Consider the following 21,390-nt stretch of genomic DNA (forward strand, 5'->3'; position numbering starts at 1 on the left):
TAAATCCTTCCCCTCAGGTGATTTGGATCACCTGGATTCTGAAGGACCCGGGGGAAATGGATTTGGAGTGGGCAGCCGTTTTCCCACTCCGATTCAGGTTTAACAAGAGCTGTGGAACATTAAACAGTATGTTCCCTTCCCTAACCGTCCATATTTAGCCTGGAGAGGACTGGGAAGAATTCCAGAGGCTCGCAGCAAATCCCAATGTAAAATCCAACGGATAAACAATACAAAAGAGGCAGGAATATTTAGTTTCATTTCTTTTATTACCAAGTCTGATTGTTTCACCCTGAATGAAGCAAAATGTTCTGCATTAGCGCGCGATTGATCAGAATTACCACGGTTCGAATTGGCTTATTAATAACAAATTATTATGCTGCAAAATCTTTCTAAAAGGTTTTTAAAATCTAAAGCCAAAATTATTGTTTTCTATTGGATACCCACATCGTGCCCCTTGTACTGATAATTTGCAAAGCTCTAACTCTCCCCTCCTTTGAGAAATCTATTAGCAGATATTTACATCCCAATGAATGAATACACACACTCATTGGGATGTAAATATGTATGTATGTATTGTGGGGGAGGGGAAATTTTTTTTTGGGGGGGGGAGAAATGCACCTTGATCTCCCGTTCTGCATCCTCTAACACGATGCTTATAAATTCACCCTCAGGGAGCGACTTAGTGTCCAAGCGGATTATTGGTTAGAAATCGCGCCGGAAGGGAAAGAGTTAACGCCTGGCAGGGTCCCTTGAGCCAATCCCAGCGCTTGAAAGTTTTCGAGGGCTGGGATACAGGACGTTCAGCAATAGCTCCGCCCCTTTTCTGCAGAAAGGGGGGTTCCGGTTGCTTTGCAGGCCACAAAGCCTAGCAGGAGCTTCGCCTGCCTCGTGTCCCCGTCCAGAAGGGACAACGCCAACAACGTGCAACATCCGTGGCTTTCACCTACAGGCGCGCACGCGTTGGGAGCCTCGCTCTCCCCACCCCTCCAAGTGGCACTTCCCCCTCACCCCCAGCCCGCCGCTTTCGTGGAAGAAACGGCCTCAGCGAGGAAAGCGGCGCAGTGGGCGAGTCCACCTGTCTCCAGAAAAGTGTTGAGGGGGAGGGCGGGGCGAGGAATTTGTCGCAAGCCAGGGGAAAGACAGAAGCGCCGCGGCTTCGGCGGGGAGGAGGAGCCTGGTCCGAGGGGCGGGGAAAGCTGGCGGGCGAGGGAGCCGCCAACCCAACTTGCACTTGAGCTGTGAGGCGAGTTCGGCGCCTGGTTCGGCGCCAACAGACCCGAGGCAAGCGCCGCCGCCGCCGCCTTTGGCCGAGCATGGCCCCGGCGCGAGTGAGGCGGGCTTAGCGGCTCCGGTGGAGGGCTGAGGCGGTCCCCGCGGGCGCTATGAACGGCTACGGCTCCCCGTACCTTTACATGGGCGGCCCGGTGGCTCAGCCGGCCCGGGCGCCCCTGCAGCGGACGCCCAAGTGCGCGCGCTGCCGCAACCACGGCGTTCTCTCCTGGCTGAAGGGCCACAAGCGCTACTGCCGCTTCAAGGACTGCACCTGCGAGAAGTGCATCCTCATCATCGAGCGGCAGCGCGTCATGGCTGCCCAGGTGGCGCTGCGCCGCCAGCAGGCCAACGAGAGCCTGGAGAGCCTCCTGCCCGACACTCTGCGCGCCCTGCCCGCCGCTGCCGCCGCCTCCGCTGCTCCTACGCCCGCCTCTGCTACGCCGCCCGGGCACCCCGGAGCAGCGCCCGCCGTCGCCGCCGTCCCTGGCCCCGCGGAGGGCCCGGCCGCCGCCTCGCATCGTTCCCCCATGGAGTTGGCCGCCGCTGCCGCCGCTCTGAGATGGGCTTCCGAGCAGCCCGCTGCCGCCCTCCCGCCGCCGCCTCTGGCCAAAGCAGGTAGGTGCTCAGGGGACGGGCGGGATAGCTGTCGGTGGACTTGATCCCTCGAGCGGGGGAAGAGCCGGGCGGTTTTCTCGAGGGGGCGGTTGGGTGTCCTAAAAGGACTCGGCCGTCTCTTGAACGGAAAGCAGGACCCAGAGCCCAGAGCCCGGCCAGTGGGGGCGGCTGCTTGCGGGCCCGGTGAAGGAGCTAGGAAACCCGCGATGAGGCAGGGAAATGAAAGGATCGGCGCCCCCGATCAGGCTTAACAGTGGAGCCCCTGGCCCTGCACGACGGGAGGACTTCGCAATTAGGGCAAAGAGCTACCCGATGCTCCTCCTTTCTCCGATCCGGATAGAGACCGGGGTAGGGGGGCCACAGGAACAAATATTTGGTCTCGAAGAGCCTCCCACCCGCCAGCGAAGGGGGGGATTAGCCCGGCGTCTTTTAGGACTAGGAGCTTCGAGGGCGGGGAGGCGATCTTGTTCTCTCGCTCGTTCGCGGCTGGACGGCTCGGCCCTAGTCTTCGCTTCCGAATGGACTTAGAGCTCAGCCTTGCCCGTCTCCCGCGATCTTCTCCTCTGTTCTTCGCTTCCCTGCGGGTGAAAGCAGCCCGAGGCCAGAGCAGATTCCAGGCGCGGAGGCAGGCAGCCAGCCTGGTGATGCGCGCTTTTGTCCTGTCGACGATTCCTGCCCCGCCAGCGCAGAGCCGGTGGAAGGTTAAGCGGGGAACGAGCGTCTCCCCTTTGGGCCAGAAAGGATCTCTTGGAAGGAGCCTAATAATCGAAGCCCCGTTCTCTCCCCCGTCTGGGGGAAGGAATTGGGCAGCACCTCTATCCATCCCCGAAGAGCAGCGATTAGCTTTGTACCCACCGGGATCGTCTCCGAGACTTAAGGCGTCCTCTGCAGGGGAGCTTCTCGGCTTTCTCTCGGGAGATTTTAATCCCCTCCGGCGTTTCTTCAGAGGCGCGGCGCTTTCCACGGTAGAAAGGGAACAGATCCGTGCTGTGGTTGTAGCAGGATATGATGATGCCTGTCGATTGCTGCAGGCTTAAAGGCAAGGTCGCAGGTTAAGTACAGCTCCCTGGAAGATGGAATCGGAAAAGTTGGCTTCTGAGTTGGCTTCCCAAAAAGCTTTTACCTGGCGCTATTCTTGTAAAACCGGTGGATTATCAGACCGCGGGGTTTCTAGGTGAGAAGCAATTTGAGAGGGGTCTGAAAAGGAAGAATTAAAAGCTCCCCTTTTGTACACTTTTGGCCTGGTTCACCCAACAGGCAAAGCCCTGATTTCGATTGCTTAGTTTTGACTTAGACTGGCTTGTGACACCAAGCAATTTAAGACAGCTTGTGACTTGGTGAGTTGTTCAAGCAGTGGATCTACTGTGGTGGTTTCATAAGGTATATTAAAACAATTTGGGGTTTGGTGTAATATGTGAACCTAGCCACAGTGCTTCTAGTGGGCATGGAGAAAAGAAACCAGCCTTGCCATCTCAGGATCATCTTAATTTGTTGGTTCTCTGTCATCCCGACTACTTCTGGATGCTCAATGCTTCTCCCAATCAGCAGCCTCTTTTAAGCTTAAGGAGAGTAATTCAGGGTTTAATAATAATAATTTTAAAAATATGTATTTCCACTTGAGCCCTGTCTAGTAAATCCTACTATAAAGCTGTTTATTATTCTGGTCAATGACCAATGTAGAGATATTCTATTTTATTTTCACTTCCATCAGATTTTGGGATGACATTCAGCCTTTGAAGTACTTTCCACAGTCAAATGTTGAAGGATTTGGAAATTGGAGTGTGATTTTGCCATGGCAAGCCATAAGCCTTTCTTAAAAGGGCTTTACTGAACACCCTGTTTTGTATTAAATATTAAGGGTGGTTCTTGACTTCTCTTTCTGGAAACAGGGCTCCTGAATAGCTATGGAAACCATCTTTAAAAAGGTTCTTCGGAAGACACCATGTTTTCCACCGGTCTCGTTTTTTTTTTCCTGGAGTCATCTTTGAGGTCACCTCTGAAAGGAAGTCTACAGTGGAAGCCCATGGACCCTTTTGTGTACCTACTCTGTAGGTAACTTCCAAAGCAGCTTTACTCCCAAGCAAGATGTGCTTTGCAAATCTGATTGGGAACAATATTCATGTCTGAATTTACTCTTTCATCAACCCGAAACTTGAAAGTTCCCTTAAAACTATTGGACAACAATAATCAGTCTCATTTAGGTTTATCATATATCAGGAAAAATCAGAATGGATCCACTTCACAGTTAGCGTTTATAGAAAGCTTTAAAAAGAAAAATAGTAGGTTTCTTCTCCTATTGCAGAAACTTGGTAAAAACAGAAAATCAGTCTGTGGACAATTTTTAAAAACATCCATAAAAATTAAAGTCTAAAAGAAATGGACATGTTCCAAGTCCTACTAAATCCTGTGAGAAAGTCTGTTAGTAGATACTCATGAGCCTGGAAAATTCCAAGGATTTTACATTTGGTCCTGCAATGAGTTAGTAAACTTGTTTCTTACTTTAACAGTTCCTTCTGGTATCACATACAGTAAGCCATGGTTTATGTAAACACGATTTGCTTATTTATTAAATACACCATCATTACTTGAGTACTTACCAGAGGCTTTCTATAGTGGGAATTTTGAGTATTAGCTTCATCTAATCTCTTCTTATTTCCCTCTATTTAAAAAAAATAATCATGAAAATAAATATCTTTTTCGGCTCCCTAGAATGTTAGAAGAATATATGAACCAAAATGAATATTTCAATGAAGTCATCCTGCCGCTAACTTTTAATTGCAAAACAACTCTAGTCCTTTTTCCTGTTGTCTTCCTAATGTTGGTCCTGGCTCATCCACATTTTCAAGAAAACATAGAAGGCATATAAAAGAATCTAAACTGCAACTTTATTCTCATGCTTTTTCTTGGGAGTGATGTTTGTTAAGCTCAGTGGATCTTTTGAGTCAACACTGTGGATTTGTTTGACATTAAGTAAGCAAGAAAATAAAGAGGAAATAGATGAAAGGAAGAAGCAGGATAAGGCTGCAATAGTTAATTGCAATTTTGAGGGTAGCCTCTCATTGTTACACATCTGAATTAATTATTGCACCTATGGTTTAATCCCTTGTTTTATGCATTTAAATAAAGAAAAATGAAATTGAGCTCAGGCTCTATTTATCAATATAAACAAGGACTAAAGTTTGAAAAAAGATAAAATAGACAATAAAATAAAATAAAACAAACAAGAGATAATAAAGAAATATAGACAAATCAGTAGTGAAGATTGAAACCATCCTTTTCTCTAGATAATTGGAGTGAGAAAGTGTTAGATCTCCAAAAGCTTTTCCAGCAGTAGCGAATTCCACCAACACTAGGCAGCCATAGAGAAGGCTATGCTTACCCGGTCAACAAGAAGGGTCCCCCCCCACTTCATTTAGTGCCACCATCCCAAACTCTCAGTGTCCACCTGGAAGTTTTTTTTTTCCAGATTCCACAGCAACTTCTTTTGCTGACTCGAGAACCCCACCCTCAGTCCCCGCTTTTGTATAGGGGTTTGTTTGTTTGTTTGTTTGGAGGAAAAGTAACAGGGGAGAGAGTGGGCTATAAAAGCTCCCATTCGTTGTGCAAAGCCACTGCTAGGGTCGGACTGCGGAGGAAGGGATATCCCCTCCCAAACCCCAAATTTTAAATTACACCAGTTAAAGTAGGGTAGATTTTTCAAGAAAGTAATAGATCGAGGCTGCTATCAGAAGGTGGGATGCTTTTTAAAAAAAAATCCCACTTCCATTATTCTGGATATCTGTCAAAGACATGAGGTTCTTTCCAGATATTTTCGTCCCCGCTCTCGGGAGACTAGCGATGAAGGAGACCCCGGCTGGATTTACACAAGGCCCTAATCTATTAAGCAAGGTCTGATGGATAAACGACGATGGGTTCAGTCATCGCTAATCCAGAGGTGACTGTCTGCAAAGTGGAGGGAGCGCTCAAAGTCTGCGTCTGAGCCGTCGGTGCAACCGAGTCCTGCACCGCCTGGTTTGGCGAAGCCCCAATGATCCCGACCGACTCCCAAGCCTTAGGAGGAGCCTGCACGGATCTCAACCTTCTTCGTTTGGCTAGAGAGCCCATCACTGAAGAGAAGCATTCCCGCGCTGAGTGGGGACTTGTCGAGGCAAGGATTCCAGTTTCCGGGTTCCTCAGACAAAGCGGGGTTGGGAATGATGGGTTTTTGGAGTCGCAGCTAAAAGAGGCAATGGGACGGGATGGGACGGGATTCAGACGTTACCGAGTGTAAGCGACCTTCATCAAGGTGTTTTGTTGGCTTCTGGTGAAGACTCGGAGCTGGGGCACCGAGCTTGGCCAGCAGCGTCCCCCCAAGCCCTTTGATTGCGATCCTTTCTGCGCAAGGAGAAGGCAGGACGTTGGTGCCTACCACGTCTCTCGCCAAATCGGAAGTATGTTGCTCAGTGTTCCCATGACACAGGGGTCTCCAACCTTGGCAACATTACGCCTGGAGGACTTCAACTCCCAGAACTCGCCAGCCAGCTTTGCCGCTCTTAACTTGATCTTGGCGTGGTATTTCAAGTCAGACATCGTGTGATTGCCTTCCGTTGGCTTGGGCAATATATGAATCAGCATCCTCGATTTTGGGACGTGTTAAACCACAATTAAGGAAAGTAGGGCTCGTGAATGAACCAGGTTAGTGGTCCTACTTAGATGGAAAACCGTTGGTGGGTCATCCCCCACACAGGGCTACAGGCTCGCTCCTAAGTCGCTGGCGACCCGTTCCGATTTTACACAGGTGGGATCTACGCCGCGCTCTAGCCTCAGTGACTTGCAAACCGAGTTGTTGCATTTATACAAAATATTACATTTGTTCAGAGCTGGGTGGGAGGGGAGGGAAGGTGTCTTAGCGCGCCGACGGAGCTCTTCTGGTGAGTTGATGAGTTCCAAGAATAGATTAATTAACTGACCCCGGTTAAACGTCGTGTGTAAAGATGTTTACTCTTTCCTTACTCGTGCGTGCGCTTGGAGGGCTGCGGATTTCTGGAACTTAAACTTGGGACCTCGACCTACACGCGGCCTCTCCCTCGCACTCCATTCCGAAATCTCTTCTCTGCCGCAAATCTCTTTGCAACTCTCTCTCTCTCTCCTCTCCCTTTCATTCTCTCTCTCTCTCTAGACTCCCTCTCTTTTTCGCCCTCGTTCTCGTAGGGGACCAAACACGGAATACACTTCTTCAGATGAGGCTGTTTAGGGCTTTTAGACTGTGGCAGGAATTTTGTTTCCAGCGCCTCCTTTTCCTGTCCCCAGGAGAAGCGCGAACCCACGCGCCCGAACCAGTCCCTGGAGACCTCGGGAATGTTGCTGTCCTTTTCTAAAAATTGAGCTGCGGATCGGTCGTTTTTATCTATGAAAACCAAAACCCCAAAAGGCGACGTTCGCCATAATTTTTGTGTGCAAATTTTATTTTGCCCCAGAATATTTGTTCCGAGTCAGTCCGGTTCGACGTTGGGCTTCTGCGTAAACTAATTGTTCGGATTAGGAAGATTTGGACCAACGCCTCCCTTTCCCGCTTTCCGGTCCTGTCCAGCCTGATCTTCAGTCCCGGGCTATGGATCGGTCTGCCGCGCCTCTGTCCGTTTAGTTAGACAAACCGACCAACCACCTGATCCCCAAACAGTCATCATATAGAGACTCTTGGGGAATGAGTCCTGCCAAGTTTCTTTTCTCCCCAACTCTGAACAGATCCCAGCAATTGTAATTCCCACTTTAATAAATTATGGAATCTAGGCAAAACGGTGGTCTTTTGAAGACTCGTGTAACTTGAACTTCTGTGAAAAAATACTGGCGCATACAAGAACTCAAATTGTTAACCCAAAATCTGTGTCCACTTGTGATTCTTTCCTTTATGCCTTCCGATTTTTTCTCTCCTCCACCTTCCCAGTAAATACGGATTTAGGTGCTGTGGGAGGCCTTTGCATTAGCTATTTTGATTGCAGAAAATTATACATACATACATACATACACACGCACACACACACACATATACTATTGTTCAGAGGTGACATATTCAGGCCATTCTCTCTCCCTCCCTCCCTCCCTCCCTCCTCACATCATTTCCAAAGAGGAATTTGGAACAGGGATGAGCAACTATGGCCCCTTTATGACTTGAGAATTTCAACCTCCAGATTCCTGAGCCACTCCTGGGAGTTGAAGTCCACAGGTTGTAAAGTTGTCATTGTTGCTACCCTTGGTTTGGAGTCTCCATTTAATCTTTTATAAAAAGTTTAGGGTAAGCTAAGACTCCATTCTGAGTCAATGGGGGAGGGGGAGAGACTGCAGTGCTGTGGGTCTTACATGGGAACAGTCTCATGGGATTCAACAGACTGAATCCACCTGCACAGAATTGTTGCAGTTTTCCCGGTAGACTCGAGGGAGGGGCGGCTCCTGGGATATTCTCAGAGCCTGATTGGTCCAGAAGACTGAGGAAAATCTCTTTTAACCTACTTCTTTCCCTGTGGTTCCCAGTTCCTCTCAGTCTTTGGTCCAAGCACTGTATGAGTTCCCAGAGTGAGTAAAAATTTATATTAATTAGATATATATTGGCTATTCTAAATTCCAAATTGTCTGAGCTGCCACTTGCAGGGACAGGGTCCTCCGTCTCGCAGCAAGCTGGGGGAGTGCAAAATTGGCTCCGCTCTCCAGCTGTGGTCTTCAGAAGCTCTGACCGATCCCTGGAACCACGGGGGTGTCGGACTCTCCTTTCGCAGCTCCGCGGGAAGGGCTGCTGGCCAGAGGCTACGATCAGGCTGCGGGCTATTAATTTCAGCTTTGCAAGCCACGCCTGGTTGCAACGAGCCGCGGCAAGCCGCGGCTGAAGGAAAAAAGCCGTTTGCAACGCGTGGAGTCCTCCGTCGGCCATTTGGGTTGCGTGCACATGGGGGCGGCCATTTTGGAGGCATACACGTGGAAGAGGCCATTTGTAAGCCCCGAAAATTACCACTTGCATCGCGGCCAGTGTCGGGTGGCAAGTTTAGCCTCAGCAGCCTAATCCTTCCTCCCGCAAGGCCCTTGCACTGGCTGGTGACTTTGGGCAGCAGCACCCTCAGGACACGTGAGTGGCTCCAATGGCGGAGAGCAGGCAGACCACTTCAATGGCCCAGGGGAATGCCCAGAATGTGCCCGAGGAGAGGGAAGGGCCCAGAACCAGGGCAGCAGCGGTCAAACCTATAGCGGCCCAGTGGCCCTCCAGAGCTATCCAGAGGGATGAGACCAGGCGCTAAAAGGCTCTGGAAAAAGTAATTGCTAGGGCAGAATAACAAGCCAACAAGCCCTCTTCTCCTTCCAGATCTAGGTCTCCGTTAAGGCCGGTATCTTCTCATTCAGCTTCTACCCCCAGGGGATTCAGTCCTTCTTCCCCTTCTATCTCTCCTGTTGGGGCACGCAGGCAATCAGGAAATTTCCCTCTCCCCTCCTGTCTCACCCCATGGCTCGAGGGAGGTGGTTGAGGACCCTTTGGAGGGTTCATCTAGGGGAGTCCTTCCTCCCTGCACTCTAGCTCCACAGGGCCCCAATCTGGGACACTCTGAGGATGAGTTTGAGGATCTGAAATTGCTCCCTGAGAGCATTAAGAGGCTTATTTCCTCTGCCATTTCAAAAGGGGTTGCCTTTGCAGTTTCCTTGAGGGATCAGCAATCCTATAGGGAGCCTAGGCCCCAGGGGCCTCCTCAGGCCAGAAGCTCCTCTGATCTTAGATTCCAGTCTGCGAGGCCTCCTTCTCCCTCAGTAGTTAGTGAGGGTTCAGTGCTAGGGGAGGATCTGCACCAGGACATGGGGTTCTCTGTGGATGAGGACACTGTTCTCCCGGATCCTCCGGCCTTCCTCAATCTCTTTGCTCCCCCCATGTTTAAACCTTTATTGCACAAGACAAAGAAGACCACTAAGGTCGGTACAGGGGATCCTGCCATTCCCTCTCTCAGAGACCCTAACCTGGTCATGTTCTCTAATACAGCGGTCAATAAGGAGGAGGTTCCTGCTCCTCCCCTTTTTCTAGAGGTGGTAAAGAGTCAGTGGCTCGCCCCTCTACCTTTCCCAATCCTGGGAGCAATGACCGCCACTTCTACAATATGGAGAAGGCCTTTTCCCAGGCTCTCCAGTTGCCTAACGTCTACCCTCCTATAGCCTCCCTCGCTAATGCTTCCTCAGTAGTGACAGGGGATGTGGCTGATAAGTTGAAACCAGAGGACAAGCAGGTGGAACTTACTCTTCATAAAAACTTCAATGCCTCCTCATGGGCAATAAAGTCCGCTGCAGCTGCTTCCTATTTCAACCGGTCAGCCGTGATGTGGCTTCGTCAGTTGCAGGATCGCATTCTGATCTAGGATGAGAGACTTCATCAGGATATTACAAAGATCATTGCTGCCATGCAGTTCTCTGTGGATGCCACCCTAGACACTGTAAAGTACTCATCCCGAGCCCTGGCCACCTCGGTGACTTCTAGGTGGCTGTTATAGTTGTGCAATTGGCAGATGGACAATAAGTCCAAGTGGGGCTTGGTGTCTGCGCCCTACTCTGAACCCAATCTTTTTGGTGAATGTTTGGATCTCCTTCTCATAGTGAATAAGAACAAAAAGAAGGTCTTGCCAACCAACACGAAGAAGACGGACAATCATCCGTCCTCATACCACAGGCAGTCCTTCAGGGCTCCTGAACCAGAGAATGAACAACAGAGATATGCCCCTTATAGATCAGATAGGTTTTCCCAGAGGCCCTACTACCAGGACTAAGGCAGGTTCCAGGGCCAGTCCAGATGATCCTTATGAGGGGGGGGCACCCCTTCTGCAAAGGAAAATGACTCCAATCCGAGCATTCCCATAGGATGCCGCCTGGAACTGTTTGCAGATCTGTGGGATCGCATGACTTCAGATGCCTTTGTTCGGTCCACTATCTGGAACAGACTCTGCCTGGAGTTCCTTTCCATGCCCCCGACCTTCTTCAGAACCTTTCCGCCACCCCGGCATCCGGAATGTTGCCGTCAGACGTCCCTAGCCATCCAACATCTGCTGGACATCTGGGCAGTGGAACCGGTCCCAGGAGGGGAATATGGATGGGGTTACTATTACAACCTTTTTCTTGTTCCAAAGAGCTCCGGGAGCTGGAGAACGATACTGGACCTCAAGCGTCTCAACTGCTTTCTGGTGTACAGGTGTTTCAAGATGTCCTCCCTCAGATCCATTCTGCAGAGCATCTGGCAGGGGGACTTCCTAGCGTCAGTGGACCTGACAGAAGCCTATCTCCACATCCCTATCCTTCCCGCTCATCGCAGGTTCCTTCGCTTCTCCCACAACGGGCTCCACTTCCAATACAGGGCCCTCCCCTTTGGGTTGTCCTTGGCCCCATGCATGTTCACGAAGGTCCTGGCAGCATTGGCAGCTCACCTGAGCTCAGTTCAGACTTCAATGTTACCTCAACGACATGCTCGTGCAAGCCCCCTCTTACGCTCGGGCTGTTTTAAACCTAAAGCTAACCATCCAAACCCTGCAGACCCTGGGGTTTTCCGTCAACTTTCCCAAAAGCCACCTCTCGCCCACAACAAGGATCTTACATCTGGGGGCGGTGATAGATTCCATAGAGGGCATGGCTCGTCTATCCTCAGACCGGCCCTGGCAAGACAGGTTTGCGCAAGGCAGTCAGTTTCTTTCTTTCTTTCTTTTTTAAAACAAAGTTTTATTGGTTTTTAGGAAATAAAAAGGAAAAGGGTGATGGAAAAGGTTACAAATTTTGGCAGTTGCAATATGCGGCAGGTGTCCCCTCCCCCCATACTCATGGTATACATTTAAACAAAATTCAGTACAAAATAACAATATTTAGTCAGCATATAAATTCATATAGTAGTTTCAATCAATTTATATCAAGCAAATTTTCTTGTTCATTTTTGTGATCTGAGTTTCCTTGGTATTGCCCCTTCTCCCCCCGCCAGCAGAGCTCCGGCCCCTCCTGTGTCCTGTATGTCTGTTGTAAGATCATCTGGTTTATCTAGGAGTGTTTCCATCCTGACCTTGTTCCGCCTTTTGGGCAAGATGGTGTTGTGCATAGGGATTATCCCCTGGGCATGGCTTCATTCACAGACTCTGCAGTGGGCCTTCATCCCGTTCCAGCAAAAATGCCTGAGCAACTCCCCGCGCCTCATCCACCTACCAGCAGATGTGTGGCTATCTCTGCGGTGGTGGATTGGAGTTCTGGGAGCCGGATCAAGTGACCATCACTACAGATGCAAGCCTGTTCAGTTGGGGAGCGCTCATGGACTCTGACATGGTGCAGGGCTGTTGAACCGGTCGAACCTTCGCCACAATATAAACTGGCTAGAGCTGAAGGCCGCCAGACTCGCTCTCTGCCAGTTCAGAGACACAATAGAGGGCCATCACGTTCTTCTGTTGATGGACAATGTGCCACAAAGGCCCACATAAACCGCCAAGGTGGCACTCACTCCAGAGCCCTTTGGCTGGAGGCACTGAAACTAAGCTCCTGGGTGGAGAAACATCTGGCGTCAGTGGTATCGGAGCACATTTCAGGCACGGTTAACCACCAGGCCGATTGGTTGAGCCATGCGACTATCGACCATGGGGAGTGGCAGCTTCTACCAGACCTCTTCCAGAAGATTTGCCAGAGGATTGGCGATCTGTTGGTGGACTTGTTCGCAACCCCATCGAATGCCCAGCTCCCGAGATTCTTCACCTGTTTTCCAGCCCAGGCCGCAGAAGGGACAGACGCTCTCTGGAGCAGATAGCCTCTGGGCCTGTTGTATGCCTTCCCCCCTCTCCCTCTGATCCCGGGGACCCTGAGGAAGGTAGTGGTAGAGAGGGCAGACATCATTCTGATCGCCCCTTACTGGTCCAGACGGCTTTGGTTTGCAGACCTCATCCAGCTCTCCAGCTCTCCCCGGTGGAGGATTCCCCGGGAGGAGCTTTCCCTACGCCAGGGGGTCTTAATCCATCCGGAGCCCCAGTGGCTCCACTTGACCGCCTGGCGCTTGAGCGGGGCCCCCTGAAAAGTGCCAACTTGTCCTCCCAAGTTATAGCAATTATCGAGGTGTCAAGACGCACCTCGAATATACAACTCCACGTGGGCTGCATTTGTTAAGTGGTGCGGCCCATTCAGCATTTGTCTGATGGAGGCCTCAGTCGCTCAAGTTCTGGATTTCCTACAAAAAGGCCTGGATGGGGGGCTTTCCCATAACACTCTACGGTGGCAGGTAGTGGCCCTTGCCTCGATCCTGCCAGGGGAAGGTCGCTCATCTTTGCCGCAATACCCCTTTTCAAGAGGTTCCTAAGGGGGCCGCTAATTTACGGCCTCCCCCTGTTCATAGGTTCCCAACCTGGGACCTGCCTCTTGTACTTAGGGCCTTGACGAGGGCTCCCTTTGAGCCCTTGCGCACAGTTCACCTTAGGTGTCTATCTCTCAAGGTGGCGTTCCTGGTTGCCGTGACCTCAGCCAGACGCATCTCCGAGTTAGGGGCCCTGTCATCTAAGGACGACCTCTGCCAGTTCCACCAGGATAGAGTAGTTCTGAAGTTGGATCCTACCTTTCTCCCTAAGGTCAATTTGCCCTTCCATCGAGCGCAGGAGGTCATCGTACACAATTTTTGCCTGACTCTCTCCCATGAGAGGGAGCGACTTTGGCACAGGCTGGACGTGCGGTGTGCCTTGCGCATTTATCTCTGACACACGTCTTCCTTCCATAGTTCTGAGGCCCTCTTCATTTCATTCCAACCGGACTCCTTGGGTGCCAGGGTTTCCTCAGCCACCATTGGCAGGTGGTTACAACAGGCCATCTCCATGGCGTACAACAGTCCTCAGGCTGGCCTCCCCCCTTGGGGATCACGGCCCACTCCACACAGAGTGCTGCTACTACAGCAGCATGGGCTACGAGGGCTCCATTCGAAGACGTTTGCCAGGCGGCCACTTGGGCCTTCCCGACTCTGATTATCCACCACTACCGGCTGGATGCCTTTGCATCGGCTGAGGCGTCCTTCAGGCGTAGACTCCTACAACAGGTAGCAACCGCCCCTTCCCCCGAGTCTTAGTTTTCCTCCCAGAGACTGAGCTTGGGTACGTCCCAGGAGTCGCCCCTCCCTCGAGTCTACCAGAAAAAGAATGTTGATCCTTACCTGAACATCTCTTTTCGGTAGATGAGAGGGAGGGGCGACATCCTGCCCCTATTAAGACGTAGTTGGTAGTCAGTTGGGGTGAGTGGCTGGGGGGAGGTTGTCCCTGTCTGTTATCTATTTTTGTTTGACAATATGCTTCTACTCATGCGGCTTCGAGGAACTGGGAACCACAAGGAAAAAAGGAGGTTAAAAGAGATTTCCCTTAGTCTTCTGTACCAATCAGGCTGTGAGAATATCCCAGGAGTCGCCCCTCCCTCGAGTCTACCAAAAAGATACGTTCAGGTAAGGACCAACGTTATTTTCCTTTATTTTGATTAGGCTTCATCCTGAGCAAGCAAACAACCCCACTGCACATTTTTAGGAGTTTAAATTATGTTGCAAATATCCATAATTTGAAGGTGCATATTTACTTCAATAGACTTTGGTAGTTGTTTTTTCCCCCCCATTAAAATGGAAGAACTTGGATTTGACAATTGCACAATATTTGTTTGCACACAAGCGGGCAAGACTTGCTCCTTGACAGCATCAGACTCTTCTGGATGTCAACCTTTTCCCATCAAACGTTTTCTTGCTCTTTGGGGCAGTAGTGTGCATAGCATTCTGGGCATTGCATCTTCATCTTCATATTGAAGCATCTTCTAAAATGCCATCTTTTCCTACTAGAAATGTTTTTTCTGTTCTTAGCTCCGAGTCCGAACCCTTCACTAAAGGTCTTTAATATTTGCCATTCTTGTTATTTTTACTTTCTGGGTGAGGAGATCTGGTCTTTCTTTATATTTCTTTTTGCATTTGCTGAGGGATTTTTTTAAACTGAATTTAATGGAAGGAGGAATTTTAATTAATGGCAAACAGAGTTTGGGCAGCTATGTGTGTTTCCCTCACCATTAAGGGAGAGGTTGTAACTTGGGCAGTGAAGAAGGCCCTGCCCTACTGCTGGAGGTTAAGAAGGGAGCTATTAGAGTATTTTTGTAGTCTTAGAAGTGACATCCTTTTCAAGAAAGAATATATAGCTAGCATTTCTCTTCTGGTTTTCCCTAGCTAAAATCAAGAAAAAAAATATATTAGGAAACTTTCCAGGTGGTGGTATATTGTTATACTGTTGCTTCAGAACCATGTAATACTGTAATTCTTAGCTGAATTTCTCTTGAAATCAGTCTCTGCCTTTCCCAGTAGACCTAAATGGGAAGAAGATAATTTGGAACAAATTGGCAATTTAGAAACCTAGTTTATTCCTGCTCTTGTTTGATAGATATCAGTGACCGTATCAGAATTGTTCAAACCTTATCATCATCCATAATAAGTGCCATACACAAGACGGAGCACACAAAATACTTCCATTCAAAGCAAAACTTACTCAAAAAGAAAAGTATGTAACACAATTCCCTTAGCATTTGGGTGGTTTTTTTTTAATTCCACTGATTTCATTGAATGAGTGAAGATTCCCTGACACAATCCTTAAGAACAGAGAATCTTTAAGAGCAGAATCCCTAAAGAATTAGAATAAGTATAAAGTAATTAGTGAGATGACATAAAAATATTTGCTTTGATCAAATATCAAGGTACTAGCTGTACATTGATATTTAGTTCTATGGAACATTTATTACAATTGCAGTGGTGAAAATTCATTCTCTAATCCTAGGAATAGTTAAGAGTTCTCCTTTCTCAAGTCCAAGGAAGTGGATTACCGCTGTAATCATGCTGGCTAATAGCCAGCTGGAGGCCAGCCTGTTGCCCTAGGAGAAATGTAAGCACATGTTGAAATCAATGAAATTTAAATGCTCATAGCTTTGATGGGTACATATGTATGACGTGTTAGCTTTCAGTTGCCTGCCAAGTTATCTCTGTCTGTATTCATCCTCCACTTAGGTTGTTGTCTTTGCAAGATTGTCTCTAGTGCTGTGTTGCTTGATTCATTGGATGGTTCCCATGGTTTCTGTTAGTGGATACCTAAACATCGTGTGAGGTTGTGGTCTTAACATGTTGTGGGGAGGCAACATTCCTGGTCATGAGGGGTTTGAGGGTTCATTGATTTCTCCATTGCTTGAAGAAACAGGCTACCCTGTCTGGCTCTTCTTCAAAGCATATAAATCTGAGGGCAAGAAGCACACAATTTTTGCCCCACTGATGTATGAACCCCCCAGTTTAAAAGATTACAGTAATCACCAGAGGACAGTATAAATCGAATCGGGTAGCAATAACTTTGGAGTAGGTCAGGCTCAAGTGAAATGTTACCAGGCAACAGGCATTTTCTTTACCAAATACAATCAAAGCTCATTGATGAGAAATTCTTCCCTGCCAGCTAGTCAGCACTTTTCTGCTTAACGGTTTAGGAGAGGAGGACACCTCCATCCGTCAAAGATCCCTTCATGCTATAGGGGGCTAAGCGGCTGCTGCTGGATGATGTTTTGTGAGAATTTCTGAGCTGGTTCAGACACCATGCTAGGCCATGGCAGGGCTAAGTGTGGATTGTTGAATAAACTACAATAGGCTGGATTTACAGAATAAATTAAGCTAGAAACATGGATTATAAATAACAATGGCTGGGTTCACACACACACATAAAACCAAAATCAAATAAACAGAAGATATGTTTAAAATGGTGTTGTCCAAGCTTGGAATCTTTTAAGACCTGTGGATTTGGCCGGCTGGGGAATTCATAGAATCCATAGAATTCTAGGAATTAAAGTCCAAAATTTGCCAAGGTTTACACCATCTGTGTATATATTCTACATAAGTGATCATTCTCAGAAGGAAAATAATTGTTGAGCTAAGTTATCTAAAACAGCAGATAAAGTCCTCCCTTAATTTAAATAGATATAAATATTTAGTTTTATTCAAATGCCCATGTTTGAGTGACTTATTGTATACATCTTTTCAGGTAGTGTGTTTGAATGAAAAGGGATCTGGTTCTCTGGGAGACTGCTGGGGACTTGGACTAAGCTTCAAGCTACTTCTGGGGATTTCAATAAACTTGATATAAATCCATTTACTCAGTTTTAGCAATGTAAAATTAAAACAGTTACACGTGAATTAAAGGTGCGTGTAGATTCAGCAGGTGAGATGGATTCTTGAAGGGGAAAAAAGAGTTCATATCTGAGATTTGGACCAACACTTAGGATGATTTGCAATTGTAATGTAGGCTTAACAACATAGGATACAATTTGATAAATATATCTGGAATTCTTGTTGAATTCTGTTAGTCTGACAGCAAAATAATGTACAAATGTGAATATTTTCAAAGCAATGTTAATTGAATCCTGACACACAAAATCTTCACCTGAAAGATTTGGCATTTTAAAACTGTAATAAAATATTTATTCTTGAATTCCATTTGGGTTTGGTTCTATCTACTGCAACATGAACATTTATTTATACACTCTGCTGTAAAAAATTGGCAGATTCAGATGAAAGATTTATTTTGTCTTGGTTACAAATGCTAATGGACAAGAATGCCTATTTACTTTTCAAAAACTATTTTGGTTACAGCCTTCTCTACTTATCTTTTTTCCTCTCACTTTCTTTAAATAAATGAATGAAACAGATATCTATTTGTAATAATGATACGTGTATTGAACCTCCAGATCAATTTTACATAAAATTTAAATCTAAATGGTAGACTATTTAGAAGCAGTCTCTAGAATATTTAGAATAAGTTGCCTGAAGGCATTATAGGTGACGAAAGGAAAATTGATTTATTAATGCTTTTAGGATTTACATGTAGTTAAGATTATGATATAAAGTGTATAATTTATAGTTATTCGTGTAATCGATATCCTGGTGGGTATTTTCTTATTATACCCAATAAGCATGGTATTTTTCCTTGCATATTAGTTTCTGGGTTCTGATAGTTTTTATGCCTGCCACAAGTGAGTGGAACCCCAAGAAAACTACATGAGACTGAATATTCAGATCAAAAAAGGGTTGCCTACCCCAGTCTAATGTGTAAAAACAGGTGCATTTCAGGTAGCTCGTACTTCTTTGTGCTATTTCTTGCTTGCTTTATTTTAGCAAGAAGTCCAAGAATATAGGCTAAAATGAAGGAGTGTCTAGGAAAACATGCTACAGGACATTTCATTCAACAGAATCCATTCAAGTTGTCTGTGGTTTGCCTCACAAAGAGGTGTGGCTTGGTGAACTGCACAGAGAAATCAAATAAAGGCAAAGTTTAGGATTAGTGTGTAATCTTAATTTATCTGTCAGATTTTTGTTTTGCTTTGTGGTCTTATTCTATTCTATTTTATTTTTTATTTTATTTTATTCGTTTTATTTCATTATTTATTTTATTATTTGTACCACCAAGTCATGTAAAGGACTTGCAAAATAGTCAAGGAGATTATTTTTAAAAAACACTTTCAAAATTAATCAGATATGATTGATTAGATATGAAAAGGCAATCCCAAATCAACAGAACTCTAGCCCTTACAAATACCAATTTGGAGTTTATTAAACAATATAGAAACTTTTGAATATTTAAGAGTTCTTCATCAGACAAGCATTCTGGAAGGAAAAATCTTACTTTAGCTGTCTTTGTCTCCTTACTTCCCTTTTGGTGAACCATGATGAGGTTTCAGAAATGCGGAACAATTATTTTGGAAATTAATAAAGATGAGAGCATACATGTTTTCCAGACAGGATGCTTCAAGGTGGCATTTGACCTCTGCTTTGACAACAGTGACCAAAGTTTTAAGATTCTCTTCAGGATTTAGTGACGACTGATCGATAGAGTACTTTATCATAGTAATGCCATGGACCACAAATAAATAATACTTTTTTCTCAGTTGACTTTGACTAAAAGAAAAAACTATAATTCCTTTGAAAACCATTTGGTGTTAATGAATCACTGATTCTAGTCTCAATATTTTTTTAATGAATGAACTAAAATGCTTCAATGATATACTTGGTTTATTCTTAGTTATATAACTGTATGAACATAGAATATTGTAGTGGTGTAATAGATAAGTGATCTACAACAAGAGTTATGGGAAGTAGCAAATGGGGACATGATTTCCTTATTTTCATTTCCAATTTGTGACTGTGGTCTATGGTACAAGCAAAGCATAATATTTAGAAAATAAATAAAAGGGCCAAAGTCATTATAAATGGATTAAATGGGCAAATGCCCTATCTTTGTTATAAATCAAGACCTTTTTAATACTTGTAATCTAGAACAATACATTCATAAGGATTCAGTGCTTGTAATAGTCAAAAAATGTACACAGAATTGATAATGCCTTTGTTCTCAGTGGCATAACGAAGCTGCCCTCTCTTTTATAGACCTGACAGAAGAGCGACTGGGTGACGTCAGTGGAGGAGACAGTACTGAGGCCTACAGTGACAAAGATACAGACCAAAGGAGTTCCCCAGAGGTGACCAAGACCAAGAACAGCTTCACTCCCGAGAGCCCTGAAATAGTTTCCGTTGATGAGGGTGGTTACGCAGTCCAGAAAAGCAGCGGGAGCACTGACAGCAGACCTGAGAGCCCTAAGTATCAACCAGAGCAGAGCCATTTCTTGATTGAAGGCCCGTCAGGGACAGTTTCTCTGCCATTTGGCTTAAAAGCCAACCGGCCACCCCTTGAAGTGTTGAAGAAAATATTCCCTAACCAAAAGCCAACCGTGCTTGAATTAATTTTGAAAGGCTGTGGGGGTGACCTGGTGAGTGCGGTTGAGGTCCTCCTGTCAAGCAGATCCTCCCTAGGGGGAGGAGACAGAACTTCTGCAGAACCAGAAGGCCTTGTTTTGCCTTCAAATGGGCACCTCTTTGAACACACTCTGAGCTCCTATCCTATCTCCTCTTCAAAATGGTCAGTAGGGTCTGCTTTTCGAGTCCCAGACACACTGAGGTTTTCTGCAGATGCTAGTAATGTTGTACCAAATCCATTGGCTGTTCCATTACAGCATCCCTTCCCACAACCTCCTCGGTATCCATTGATGTTGAGGAATACTTTGGCAAGGAACCAGTCCAGTCCATTTCTACCCAATGATGTTACTTTGTGGAACACCATGACCCTTCAGCAGCAGTATCAGCTGAGGTCTCAGTATGTCAGCCCCTTCTCTGCTAATTCTGCCACTGTCTTCCGAAGTTCTCCTGTCCTTCCCACACGCCCGTCAGAGGATCCTAGAATCTCACTTCAAGAGGACGGATGCCCCATTGTGGCAAAGCAGCCCATTTATACAGAGGATGACTATGATGAAAGATCTGATTCCTCAGATTCTAGAATATTAAACACATCTTCGTAATATGATTATTTGCCACCACATTTTTTCAATGTGACAAAAATGCTGGACTTCAAACAAAAGAAGTGGTGGGTCATATATCTACAGGAAAAAAGTGGCCCTGCTTGTTACTATCTGTTAGCAATAAAGACATAATTTATTTTATTTCTTGCACTTCACTGAAAAATGCCAAATAGTTACTATTTCATGGCTTTAGTGCTGAATGTTACTACTAGAAAAAAAAATTAAACACACAAGTAAGAAACTGGGGGGGGGGATTGTAAAACTATTAAAGAAGAGCAAACATGTATTATCTTTTACACTACTGGGAATGTTGATATTGTCTTGAATGCAGTATTCAACAAAAGGACTCCTCAGGATAAATAAGCAACTAAAAAGCAAATAATTAAATAGCAAGAGGACTAAGCAGTGACCTTGCTGACTTTATGACCATCACTGTCTTGGTGTTATACCCATGAGTCATAAAAGACTAAGAATGAACTGCCCACATGTGGTTCCAGCTGAGATACTTTTTGAAGGCACCATAAATCGTATGTTTTTCACATAGCTTGATAAAACAATGTTATAGCATCAATGTAAAGTAAATAACAGCTGTAAGTTGCATGAAACTGTCTTGTGGAAAAAATGAACACTTTAATTAAAATTGTCAGGTTAATGTAGCATGCTAGGACTTGGAGGGGGGGGGGAAATAAACTCTATGCTGATCTTGATTTTTACCTGTCATTTATATCTGGAGAAAGTCAGCTTGGCTTTATAGATATGTTGTCCTGAATGAAATTTTAGGTTCTCTTGCCCTGAACATGAGATGTAAATATAACGGATGAGAGTAAGTAACTTTTGAGACATATAATCTAATATTATAAGCAAAGGAAGTATATTTACATTAAAACAAGAAATACATTTATACAAATGCAGTCATCTATGTTGGTGATAGTTATTGTTTTTGTGCTTTCCAAGAACTGTTACCTTTTTCACTTCTCTAAATTCATTGAATCTTTGGGGAATTGCTTGAATTATCTTATTTTCTTGGAAAAATTTGTCTGAAACTATCCCAATTCCTATTTGGAGTCTCCTATGAAGATGTAAAAATAATGGTAAGTTTGGGAGGAGATAAACTCAGGA

The 21,390-nt window shown here is 46.1% G+C and overlaps 1 protein-coding gene across 1 annotated transcript; it reads left to right on the plus strand.

The window, feature by feature from the left end:
• The first annotated feature begins 849 nt into the window (after window positions 1–849).
• On the plus strand, window positions 850–21,156 carry DMRT3 (doublesex and mab-3 related transcription factor 3). Its single transcript, XM_081944879.1, has 2 exons — window positions 850–1,887; window positions 19,307–21,156. The coding sequence occupies exons 1-2, from the start codon at window positions 1,383–1,385 to the stop codon at window positions 20,269–20,271; spliced, it is 1,470 nt and encodes a 489-aa protein (XP_081801005.1). The 5' UTR covers window positions 850–1,382; the 3' UTR covers window positions 20,272–21,156.
• Window positions 21,157–21,390: the final 234 nt, after the last annotated feature.

The sequence above is a fragment of the Natrix helvetica genome (genome assembly GCF_964273705.1).
Source record: "Natrix helvetica genome assembly, chromosome: 2".
NCBI classification, from domain to species: domain Eukaryota; kingdom Metazoa; phylum Chordata; class Lepidosauria; order Squamata; family Natricidae; genus Natrix; species Natrix helvetica.